The 12,258-nt window shown below is 49.4% G+C and overlaps 1 protein-coding gene across 6 annotated transcripts in view; it reads right to left on the reverse strand.

Moving 5' to 3' along the window:
- The window catches only part of DPF3 (double PHD fingers 3), a 288,441-nt gene that overhangs the window by 88,852 nt on the left and 187,331 nt on the right, over positions 1 to 12,258 (reverse strand). For all 6 annotated transcript variants that reach the window (XM_012181974.4, XM_060418247.1, XM_060418248.1 and 3 more), the window contains exon 7: positions 1,031 to 1,168. In XM_012181974.4, coding sequence (XP_012037364.1) covers positions 1,031 to 1,168 — 138 coding nt within the window. The remainder of the gene's footprint in view (positions 1 to 1,030; positions 1,169 to 12,258) is intronic.

Here is a 12,258-nt window from a genome sequence, read left to right on the forward strand (position 1 = left end):
AGAACCCAGTCTAATCCAAAGAAAGGTTTTGGCCAACATGTGTTCATTGTTTCAAACACTGGCTGAAGGCAGTCAGTTCACATCAGTTGACTGAGTTGACTGACATGCGCAGGAGTCACCCTCAAACTCTAGAATCTGAATATTTTTCAAGGTCTGATCCCTTGTATTCCATTGACTTGTTCGCTATAGGAACCCCTACCACAAAATCTTCTGAACAAAATAAAAAACACATAGCATGTCCACAATTATTCCTCACCCCATGATCCTAGAATGACCCACATTTGGAAGCAAGCCCTAAAGATCCCATCATCCCATCCCATCCTGAGTTTGGGGTGGGTCCAGAAACCATAAAGAATATCGTAGAGGAAGTCACTTGGTGAATGCTAAGCCCTTTGAGACTCTCTAATTCATAACTGGAAGCTGCAGAAGGAAAGAAAGAATAGAAATGGAAACACAAATTTCAGAATCATTTTGGCTCTCCAGAGCCCAGCATCCCCAATGACAAGCACACCCAGGTCATGTTTGCTGACTGAGGGCTCACGGGAAGAGCATGGAGACTCTAGGGCAGTATTTTTTTTTTTACCCAAATTGTGACCCTATGAGAGCCAAGACGGTGGATCAAGAATATCCTGTGTCTCTTACGGCCAAGGAGACATTTGGAAGGTCTGTCTGAACTGACACATCCCAGGGCTTTGCCCAACTCAGATTAGCAGCTGTGAATGGATCTTCTGGAGCTGGGGGAAAAGACTGCCAGGTCTGGCATTCGATGACGGCCAGGTAAAGAGGCTTCCCTTGACCTTAACACTTACTTTCTGTCCTCTGGGAGCAGAGCTGGGTGTGCCACCCTTGCTCAGCCCACTCTAAGCCCAGGGCTCCACTGACCTACAGGGGTATCTGGGAGGCTGAAACAGCCAACTCATCACAGGTCATTGAGGTGCCAGCAGACAATCCCACAGGTGAACAGAAAGGAAAGTTTGTAGCCCTGCCCATCCACCTTACCACTCACCCAACCCAACACCTGGGAACTCACGTCTGTGGTTCTCGTTTCTGTGGTTGGGTGGGGACCGGGTCTCCTGGTCTTGGGCCTCATCCCCCTCCTCGCTGGCCAGGTGAGTGTGAGCGTAGTGGTAGCTGAGTCCCGGCCGGTTCTTGTAGCGCTTGCCGCAGACTAGAGAGGAAAAGAAGAAAGGAAAACAAAAATGTCAGCAACGTCGGCAGCCGCTGTCATCAATCTCCCAGGCAGTGGCTCATCCATCCACCCCAGAGCTAGTTTCCTTAAAAAAATGTGTCCCACTCCCAACACCCCTCACCCACTGGACAGAACCAACAGCGCTATAACAGCACGGACCCAGGTAAAGAAAAACCCCAGAAGTTGATCTGAGTAAGAGCATCATCATTTCCTAGCTGTGAGACCCTGGGAAAGTCACTTGCCCTCTCTGGGCCTCAGGTTTCTTCAGAGGGAAAATGAGAATCATAATAGTACTTCACTCTTGAGTTGTTATGATGAGTTAATCTCTGTGCAAAGCACTTTAGAACAGAGCTGGGTAAATGGGAAGGGTGATCATTATTATAACTTTGAAGTTAAAGGTATTAGGAGTCTATTTTGGCTTCCCAGGTGGCGCTAGTGGTAAAGAACCCGCCTGCCAATGCAAGAGATATAAGAGGCGCAAGTTCAATCCCTGGGTCAGGAAGATCCCCTGGAGAAGGGCATGGCAACCCACTTCAGTATGCTTGCCTGGAGAATCCCATGGACAGAGGAGCCTAGCAGGCTATAGTCCATAGGGTCACAAAGTGAGACACGACTGAAGCGACTTAGCACACACAGACTGAAGTCTATTTAATTTAATCCAATATCCTGTATATAGATGAGGCAAGTGAGGCCCAGCAAGGTTAAGCGATGTGCCTGGGAACACACAGCTAGTTATGGATGAGCCAGCCACCGGAACCCAGGTCTCCTGGACTCCTGTGCAGTTCCTTCTGCCACCCTCTGGTTGACTCTGTATGAAGTACAAAAGCTTTATGTGGATCATATTTTTGATGTATGTGATTTTTGTGCCAGAAAAACACATTCCACTTCCACCATGAAAACCATAAATCCGAGGCATCCTTGGTAAATGTGCTAGCCAGGAGCTTGTATCCTTGATGGCCCAAGGAGTCTCTGAAACCTCAAATCTCTAAAAATGTGTCCCGGCTGGCCCTACCACTCAAGTGGACAGTCGGAGACAAGGGCAACAAGCAACACAAATATGGTTTCTTGGGGCTAAAAAGATGAAAGGGGCAGCTCCCTTGGTTGTCTGCTTAGCACACAAATGGCTAAGACTAGACCACTGTCACCCCCCCCTCCCTACCACAAAGCCCAACATCCCAGCCCCTGGAGGCACTTCTGGTAGCAGAAGTCTTGAGGGTCTTCCAGTAAAAATCCTGTGCCGATCCTCTCATCTTGACGCCACCTCTCCCCAGCAGAGCAAACCCCACCCAATCTGCTGGACCAGCTGAAACTGGCAGCTTTAAAAGACTCTCCCTTCACATGCCTGAGTTATAGCTGTGAGAGTAAACACTTCACAAGGTGGAAAAAGCACAGGCTTCATCATCAGACATGGGTTCAAATCCCACTTCCAGGGGCCAAAGTTGACCAGCTGCATGACCTCCACAGTAGAGTGAAGAGCTGTGACTCAATGCTCTTACCAGCCTCCCTTATTACTTCTGGTGGGGTTTCCTTTCTTTCCTGGTGGCTTAGACGGTAAAGAATCCGCCTGCAAGGCAAGAGACCTGAGTTCGATCCCTGAGTCAGGAAGATCCCCTGGAGAAGGGAATGGCTACTCACTCCAGTGTTCTTGCCTGGAGAATTCCATGGCCAGAGGAGCTTCACAGAGTACAGTCCACGGGATCCCAGGGTGGGACACAACCGAGCAACTTTTTTCTTCCCCTTTCTTACTAGATTCTCTTGGGTTTTTCAAGTATTATAACCTTCAGCCAAAATAGATAATGTCATCTCTTCTTTCTCATATTTATACAAACTATTTTATCTTCTTAGCTTAATTCATCTGGAAGAATCACCAAGACCATATTCTAAGACAGCAAAACTAAGTTTTTCCTATTGTAGTGAAATTGCATTTAGTGATTCACTGTTTAGAATTCACTGTAAGTGACTAGGTTTTATTCTCTATCAAGTTTAAGTAGTTTGTCTTATTCCTGAGTTAGCTTTATTACAGGAGAATTTTACCAGCTGGCCTTTCAGCATCTACTAATATATGGTGCTACTTTAGTTTGTTGATACGGTGAATTACATTGATTTCCTAATGGTTCCTCCTATTGAGCCATTCTTGAATTCCTAGAATGTACCCCCTTTGATCGGAGTGTATTATCTTTTTGATATACTGCTGCATTCTATGTTCTAATTTCACATCTACACTTAGACGTGAGATAGGTCTATAATTTTTCACCTGTCTTTTATCTTGCTTTTCAATCACATAGTTATGTTGACTTCCAAAAATGAATTGAGTTCTCTGTGGAATTGAATAAGACACATAATCCCTATGTGAGTTTTTTTTTTTTTTAATCTGAAAACGACCATAGTACTACTTACCTTGAAGAATTATAAATAACATTTGTAAATTATCTCACTCAGTACCCATCACCTAATAGATGCTCAAGAAACAGTAGTGAGGGGTGAGGGGCTTCAGCGTGGTCTACCACAGGAGACCACAGGAGGCACTGGACCCTCCTGAAAGAGGGACATTGACCTTTACCTCTACTAAGGAATCTGGCAATTGTCTGGACTATCTCAACAAGATGAGAGTCTGAAATTCAAGTTGGTGATCAAGTTGTTGACCTACTAACTATAAATTCAAGTCCTGCAATTGGCTTCCCTCTCTCTCTCTCCCCTTCACGGCACACATAAATATTGCAAAAATAATAATAATAATAACATGGCACTACACATCTCAATTCCATTTCACTCAGGAAATGGGCCCTAAGGAGACCTCTGAGGCACACTGTGGGCCTGCTTGTGGCTTTTTCTATTTAACCTTTTAAATGATCTAAGGGCAATAAACAGCAAATTACGGGGTCACTGGACATAAATTCACTTTATTACCAAGCATATTACTGGTGAGGAGTAAATGTGCTTATTAAAATAAGGACAACAACATCAGTACTGATTCAGGGACACCTCAGCCGCCTCTGCAGCTCCCCCACCACACGCTCCACCGCATTTTATTTGAGTCATTTTGTTGTGATTACAGCTTGTTGTTGTTGTTTTAGTCACTAAGTTGTGTCTGACTCTTTTGTGACCCATGGACTGTAGCCCACCAGGCCCCTCTCTCCGGGGGATTTCCCAGGCAAGAATACTGGAGTGGGTTGCCGTTTCCTTCTCCAGGGGATCTTCCCAGCCCAGGGATCAAACCTGGGTCTCCTGCATTGGCAGGTGGAGTATTCTTTTTTTTAATTTTAATTGAAGGTTAATTACTTTACAAAATATTATGGTGGTTTTTGCCCTACATTGACATGAATCAGCCACTCATGTACATGTGTTCCCCCATCGTGACCTACCCCTCCGCCTCCCTCTGCACCCCATCCCCCTGGGTTTTCCCAGAGCACCAGTTTTGAGTGCCCAGGCAGGTGGACTCTTTACCACTGAACCACCAGCCTGTCTTCCTTAATCACAGAATCCCAGGATCTTGAGTCATGTGGTCTAACCAGCTATCCAATTGTTTTATTCCCACGATCACTCTAGATGCCTTTCTGGAACAACTCCACTGATGGGGAACTCACTACCCACCCGAGTGGACATTTCTTCTTTGGTTTCCTAAAATTATGGCTAGGACTGCGCTGGAGGGCCTCTCCTAGGACTGTTTCATATCAATTTCCTCTTGATGTCAACGACTCTACCTCTCATGCTGCCAAACACATTTTACACCTTCAAAACATACCCACTGAATAGCTGATGAGTGAACCCAGCAACGCTTTGTAGAAAACCAGGAGATGGGGGAGGAGGTAGCTGTGCAGAACCAGCTCCATCTATCCACATTAATCTCACACTAATAGTTCTTAAAACCTACAAAACCAAATCCAAGCAAAAAGCTTCCCTTATCTCCTTCCCCAGCATCACAGAGAGTAACTGTTTTTAGAGCAGATCCTTTTGCTAGAAGAGAGATTCTCAAAGAGTAATCCCCAGACCAGCAACTTCAGCAACACCTGGGAAGCTGTTAGAGATGCAGAGTCTTGGGTTCTGTCCCAGGCCTACCAGATCAGAAAGTCTGGGGTAGAGCCTGGCAATCTGTGTGTTAACAGGCCCTGTAGGTAACTTTGAATACACACTACAGTTTGAGAACCACTGTTAGAAGATTGAATATTTTGAGGCTTGACTCCCACCCTGCGTCTGCCTGCTCTTCTGGATGGATGGTGGTGGCAGGCAGGGGCAGTGGGAGGCAGCCCTGAGATCTGTGTTCCATTATTAGAAGTAACAGAACCAGATGGCACATGGAGGTCCTGGAAGCCAGACCCCTTAACCACGATCCCTACATGCAGAACTTTCCAGGTGGAGCTTCATTTTTTACCACCTGCTTATACAATGTCATTCCTTCATCACCAGGTCTTCAAGAAAACATTTATTAAACACCTAGTGTGTGTCCAGTCTTGAGGCACCAGAAGACAAAGATAAATGAGCCCCAGTCCCCTCCCTCCAGGAGTCCGCAGTCTAGCAGAGGAGATACACACATCAGCTAGCAAAGAGGGAGGTGGGACCCATGCACCAATGTGAGCCTGTGCATGGCAAAGAGGAGGGCCCAGTGCATGGGCTTGAGGCAGGGATGGGGGGATAGCTTCCCGGAGGAGGTGGATGAGCTATGGCATGTGAGATAGCAGGACATCACCAGGCAGACAGAGGAGGAGGGCCTGCAGGCACCAAAGCATATTCCACCAGCACCTCTGGGAGCTGCAGGATGTTTAGTAAAGCCGGTAGGAAGCAGGCTTCGGGGTGGGTATAAGGAAACTAAGGAGAGGAAGGTGGGTGGGACTTTATTCCGACAGTGGGAGGCCAGGGGAGGACCTACTTAATCAGATTTATATGTTAGAGATACCGCTTCAGACTCCAGTGCAAAAGATGGATTTAGAGATGGCAGAAGGCTATTTTAGGGCTTCCCTGATGTCTCAGATGGTAAAGAATCTGCCTGCAGTGCAGGAGACCCAGGTTCGACCCCTGGATGGGAAGATTTTGTGGAGAAGGGAATGGCAACCCATTCCTGTTAACTATAAAGACATCCTGAAATCACCTAAATCTAATGTCAAATTGAGTCGGACACAACTGAGCAACAACAAAAACAGAGGTTCCTTCAATTTTTAATGTGTGAACAATGAGGACTTCAGGATAGGAAGGAGGCTAAAGAGAGAGAATCTGGTAGAAGTGGGACCAGGTGGGAGGAGGCAGCAAGAAGAAGCCTAAAAAGACTTCGGCCAACTCGGCTTCCTGGCCATGTGCTATCCAGCACACGTCCACCTCCCCAGCCTCACCTGGAGCCACATTCCGCCTCCTTCTTGGACTTCCTGCCCACTGACCTTTCATTTCTTAAACAGTTTTCTTTCCACCACAGAGCCTTTGCACAAGCCTCTGCCCAGAATGTCCCCCAGCCACAGTTTGCCTGATTAACTTCAGTTAATGATCCTTCAGTTCTCCAGTATTTCCAATCACAATTAGGACCCTGGTGTGTTATCTTCCCAGGATGAGTCGTGTATCAGTACATGTCTCTCCCACTAGCAGCAAGCATGGCAAGCCCTGAGTGTCTGGACACTGACGCAGCCCCAGTGCTCAGCTCGGGGCCTACACTAAGGGAAGCAATAAAAACACCCAGGCTTCTGATTTGGGCAGTGGGGTGGAAGCATGTAGCAGGAAAATCAGATTTAAAGAAGGAAGGGAATGAGTTCAGTCTGGGGTGGAGATCTTGGATTAAGTTATTCCAAACCGCCACCCCACCGTGGAAGAGCTGCCATAGGTAAAGTAGGATTCCGCAGTCTGCGGCTGGCTTATATACCTGGAGTTTTAGGAAGGAGATGTGGGTGTTGGAGCTGGCAGGGTGGCAGTGGAGCTAATGGATCGGGAGAGAATGAGGAGAGGAAGAAGAAAGGACATAGGACAGAACTCAGAAAACACCAGTATCTTAAGAGTCCAGTGGAGAAAGAGAAACTAACATAAAATTTTTGTTAAGAAAACACACACACCAGACTTCCTTGGTGATCCAGTGGTTAAGACCCCACCTTTAAATTCAGGCAGAGGGGTTTGATTTCTGGGTGGGGAACTAAGATCCCACACGCCAAAACTAAGAGTTCGCGTGCCCAAACTAAAGATGCACGTGCTGGAACAAAGACGGAAGAGCCCACGTGCCACACCCAAGACCGGGCACAGCCAAATAAATGAAAATAAATAAAGAAGAAGGAAGAAAGAAAGACTCACGCAGCAGTGAGTAACCTAGGCCAGAGGAGCAGGGTTTCCAGCCGACATTAGAGATGACACCACCAGTCTCGGTTCCTGCTAACAGCTACTGATTGTGTACCATGTGCCAGGCCTGATCTGGGGCTTCGAGGACATTTGCTCACAGCCACATGCATCCTCACTTTCTAGAGGCAGAGCCTGGATAAGGTCAGATGCCCCAGAGGGCCAAGAAGGATGGGGCCTGAGAAGAGACCACTGGGCTCGGCAATTAGGAGGTCACCTAGCGAGCACGGAACCCACAGACTCCCAGAGGACAAGGTAAGGCTGCAGGGAGCTAGGACGCTTCTGGAAATGAGGAAGTGGTGATGGGGCTGACAGACCATTCCTTCCAGCATGGCTGCAGAAGAAGAAAGAATCAGCTGGTGGATGGATGGGACTGTGGAGTCCACAGAGACTGATCAGGGCTTGTCCTTTAACAGAACAGATTCTGAGCAGGCTCGGAGGCTAAAGGGTAAGAGGCAGGAGGGAGAGGGGAGTTGGAAAGGCAGGGTCAGGAGAGACTGGAGTTCATGGAGCAAGATGTGCTGTGTGCTTAGTCACTCAGTCGTGTCCGACTCTTTGCAACCCCCTGGACGGTAGCCCGCCAGGCTCCTCTGCCCATGGGGATTCTCCAGGCCAGAATGGTGGAGTGGGTTGCCATTTCCTCCTCCAGGGGATCTTCCCAACCCAGGGATGGAAGCCAGGTCTCCCGCATTGCAGGCAGATTCTTTACCATCTGAGCCACCAGGGAAGCCCATGGAACAAGATGCCTGACCCCAAAACAAAGCTGCTGACCCAAGTCCCAGTCCTTCAGATGACTTCATCCTAGGGCAGAGAGATTCCTAAGATTGATTTTGGTTGAAGTGCATTCTAGACCAGACTGCTGCATTGAGATGAAAAGAAATGCCTTGGAAATCCTTCTTTGACCGATTTGGAAGAGAAGGAACATCCAACATCGTCTCACCTTCTATATGGATTTCGTTACATCTTCCTGCTGCTCTGAACACTTGTTCACCAGTTTTGTAAACGTGAGACCAATACATTCAGATCGGGTCCCGGGGTCAGGAGGGCTCCACACTTGGTTTAATGTTTTGCTGTCATTAAATGTAAATGTAATTTACAGTAAATGTTTGCTGTCACCTTGAAATTTTCATACTGTGAAACAAAGAGCCCCTTATTTGCATTTTGTTCTGGGCCTGCAAATTATGCATCTGGTGGACTTCCCCAGGGGTCCAGTGGTTAAGATGCCGCCTTTCAATGCAGGGATCATGGGTTCAATCCTTAGTCAGGGAATTAAGATCCTATATGCTGCATGACATGACAGATTTTTAAAAAAAAAAAAAAGGCATCTGGTCCTGGAAACCTATGGAGGCAGGGGCTGGAGATCTGGGACTGGGGCTGAGTTATTCCAAACAGCCACCCTGGTCGTGTAAGAGCTGCCACAGCGAATGCGGGACCCAGCCAGCTCTAGTCAGGAGTAAAGTTCCCCTCTGAGGTAACTATGAGGAAACCTGGCCGGAGTGGTTAGTCACTCAACAGTGGTTATTTTAGTGCCAGCGACAGCTCTGGCCTGCTTCTAGGTCAACCCTTCCGTCAGAGAGACAGGATCTGTCTTGGAATGTGGGTAAGCTGATCTGAATTGCCTGGGTTCAAATCCCAGCTCTGCTGCTGACTGACTGTGTGATCTTGGGCGAGTGGCTAAATCTCTCTGTGCTTTAGCATCCTCTCAGGAAAATAGGACGATCACGGCAGGCCACCTACCGCACAGCTGGGAGGCTACGTGAGAAAATACAGTGAAAGCAGCGCAGGGCTCGCAGTAAGCTCAGCCATTGTCAGCCATCGTCCACACTGCGGATCCACAAAGGGAATAAACCCTAAAGGCGTGGTGGGGGTGGGGGGTGGGGGTGGGAAGAACTAGTAGTTTCTCCTCTGAAGTCTGGGGTGATGGAGTTGCAAGAAAATAGAATGTTGGGAAAGATACATTCTGAAAATAAAGTATTAGAACCATCTGCTATCCTTTTATCACGTCAGCAATCTCACTCTGGAATTATCTGTTGTGCAGAATCAGACTGAGCCCCAAGACGGCTGAAGCATTCAGAAAGGGCTTCGCCCCCTCCTCCAGCTCCCATCTCCCTCCCCAGGGCAGGCTCCTTGGCCAGGCGCCTCTGAAGCCAGTACCCCAGGACCAGTCAACCTTGCCTGTGCACAACCTAAGGCCCTTCTTTTCACCTTGGCAGCTCGCACCTGAATCATGTGTTCCCGGCACAGCGCACATAGAGAGGGCCGGTTGTGACAACGAGGAAGGTCCGGCTTGCCTCCCTCTCTCTCCTTCCCCTGGGGCAAATCCATCTGTCAAGCTGCAAAATGAGAGCTTGCGCACTTCCCTACCAGAGCTGGAGTCTCCAGGAAGGACCTCCTGTCTGGAGTTATGAATACCTTTAGGGCTGCCCCAGAATATTTACAGCACGATGCCACCCTCCCCCAACTGCACTTCAACCCTACAGCCCTCACTCCTTCTGAGGATGGGGGAGGATGGGGAGGCAGAGGAGGAGGGAGGAAGAGGAGGAGGAGGAGGAACAATCAGGGGCAGTGTGCGTGAACAAAGCCGGCTGCAGAGACAGCAGAATCCTTCCTGCCGGGGAGAAGCGGCCGCCTTCCCCACTGATAACTTAATGACTCTGGCACATTTTCATCAGCCCAACTTGGAGCACGCAGTGGGTATCTGAGCCAGTGGTTTCCGAGAGCCTGAAAGCAGCGACTGAAAGCAATTACAGGATGAGTGTCCAAGAGACAAAGCCTGGGCCTTGGGAGTCACCAGGCTGCATCTCTTTCCCAGCTCTGCCCCCTGGCACTTCCATACAGCCCTCAGGACGCCACTTCCCTTGCTCTGCAGCTCGACTTCCCCTTCTGTAAAAATTGACCCAGCGGGGCCTGTCACCTGCCAATGCCTCCAAGGCAGCCTGCTTACAGACTATCGGGCAGGCACACATTCTTACATGGAGCCTCACGATAGCTCAGGAGGTAGGGATTGTCACCCCATTTCATGGGGGAGGAAACTGAGTCTGGAGGCACGGAGACCACTCACTAAATGGCAGAGGTGGGATTTGAACTCAGGCCTGCTGAAGCACACAGACTCAAAGATATGCTGCTCATTCTCCGTGCACCACCCCTCCCAGTGCCCGGAGCTGACCTCTACAGCCTCGTGCCCTCTGCTTCCAGTGGCATTTGGTCATTGGGAAGGATGGAGGGTGAGGAGAGAGGCATTGGGGATCTTCTCCATGCCCGTTCCTGCTCAGGCAGCACCCCTGGAGCAGGGTGACCCTCCCCCCAGATGCAGTCTCCCCTGTGAGCCAATGCCCTCCCTGCTCCTTGGGATTCAGGATGGGGAGGGCTCCCCCTCCCTTGTTGGTACCTTTATCCTGCCCACACGTCCACAATCACGCCATCATCAAATTCTCTGCCATTCAGCCCTTCTAAGGTTGAACTCTATGGCCAGCTGGGGCCAAGACAGAAAAAAACAGGGGCCATCTAGACAGGGGACTAGTAGGACCAGACTGGTCCAGATGTTTGGGGATCCCCACACCTTCCTGACTTCCCTAGTGGTTCAGATGGTAAAGAATCTGCCTGCAATGCAGGAGACCTGGGTTTGATTCCTGGGTCGGGAAGATCCCCTGGAGAAGGGAATGGCAACTCATTCCAGTATTCTTGCCTGGAGAATGCCATGGACAGAGGAGCCTGGTGGGCTACAATCCGTGGAGTCACAAAGAGTCAGACACAGCTGAGCAACTAACACTGACACCTTCCTGACAACCCTCAGTGTTCTCTCTGGAGAACCATCAGGGGGTGGTGGAGGCATGTCTACGCCAATCCCCTCCCGCCCCTGCCCCCCCTCCCACCCCGACCAAGTGAGAAAAGCCCTGCTGTGAATGAGCTTGGGACAAAACCCAGGGGACTGCAAAAAGCCATTAGCTCAGACGTGTGTATGCAGGGTGGAGTGTTAATCCCTACGACTAAGTTAAACGCCCAGTCTTTTCTCAAGAGTCAGTAATGGCTCTACGGAACTCAAGCAATAAAAGTGGTGGCTTCACCAATGAATGGCCCAGGTCCTGCAACATTCAGGCACCAAGAAGGTCCTCTTGGGCAAGCCCAGGTGGGCTTCCCTCTCCCATCCTCTCGAGCCAGAGGCTGGCAGCGGGGGTGGCCCTCTGCACACCTGGGGTCTGGCCTTGGTGATGACACTAACCCATCATGCACTCTTACACACAAAAAAACACCCTTTCTGGGCTTGGTTTCCCTGTTTGTAAAACATGGCAGTTGCCTCAGACCATCTCTGAGTCTTCCCATTCTAACACGGCACATCTCTTTGTTTCTCTGGGTCCTCCAGATCCTCCTGCAGCAACGACTCCCTCGACTGTGACAGAAAAACGACATAGGTTCCCAGCCAGGATCCACCCAGCGGCGGCGTCCACCCCTCCCCACCCCATCAAGCCAGGTCAGCAGAGGCCTTTCTGCGGCCTCTTGTTTCTTTCAGGCCACCCTTGGCACTTACTTTAAGCTGAAGTCTTCTGGACAGAAACACAAGGGTCTGGAGGAGGGGTGGGGTGTAACATCTGGATTCTTCAGAGCCATATTCCCCAGGGCCTGCACTGACCCACATATTAGGAGAGAGCCCAGAGCTAGGATCTACCAAATGCCGGTGATCCACAAGTCCTGTGCCTGCATCAGGGGAGAACGTCCTGCATATCTGAGGAATTTACTGTATGTGAACGTGGCTACAGGCTTAAAAAATTAAA

The sequence above is a fragment of the Ovis aries genome, chromosome 7 (assembly GCF_016772045.2).
Source record: "Ovis aries strain OAR_USU_Benz2616 breed Rambouillet chromosome 7, ARS-UI_Ramb_v3.0, whole genome shotgun sequence".
Lineage (NCBI taxonomy): Eukaryota > Metazoa > Chordata > Mammalia > Artiodactyla > Bovidae > Ovis > Ovis aries.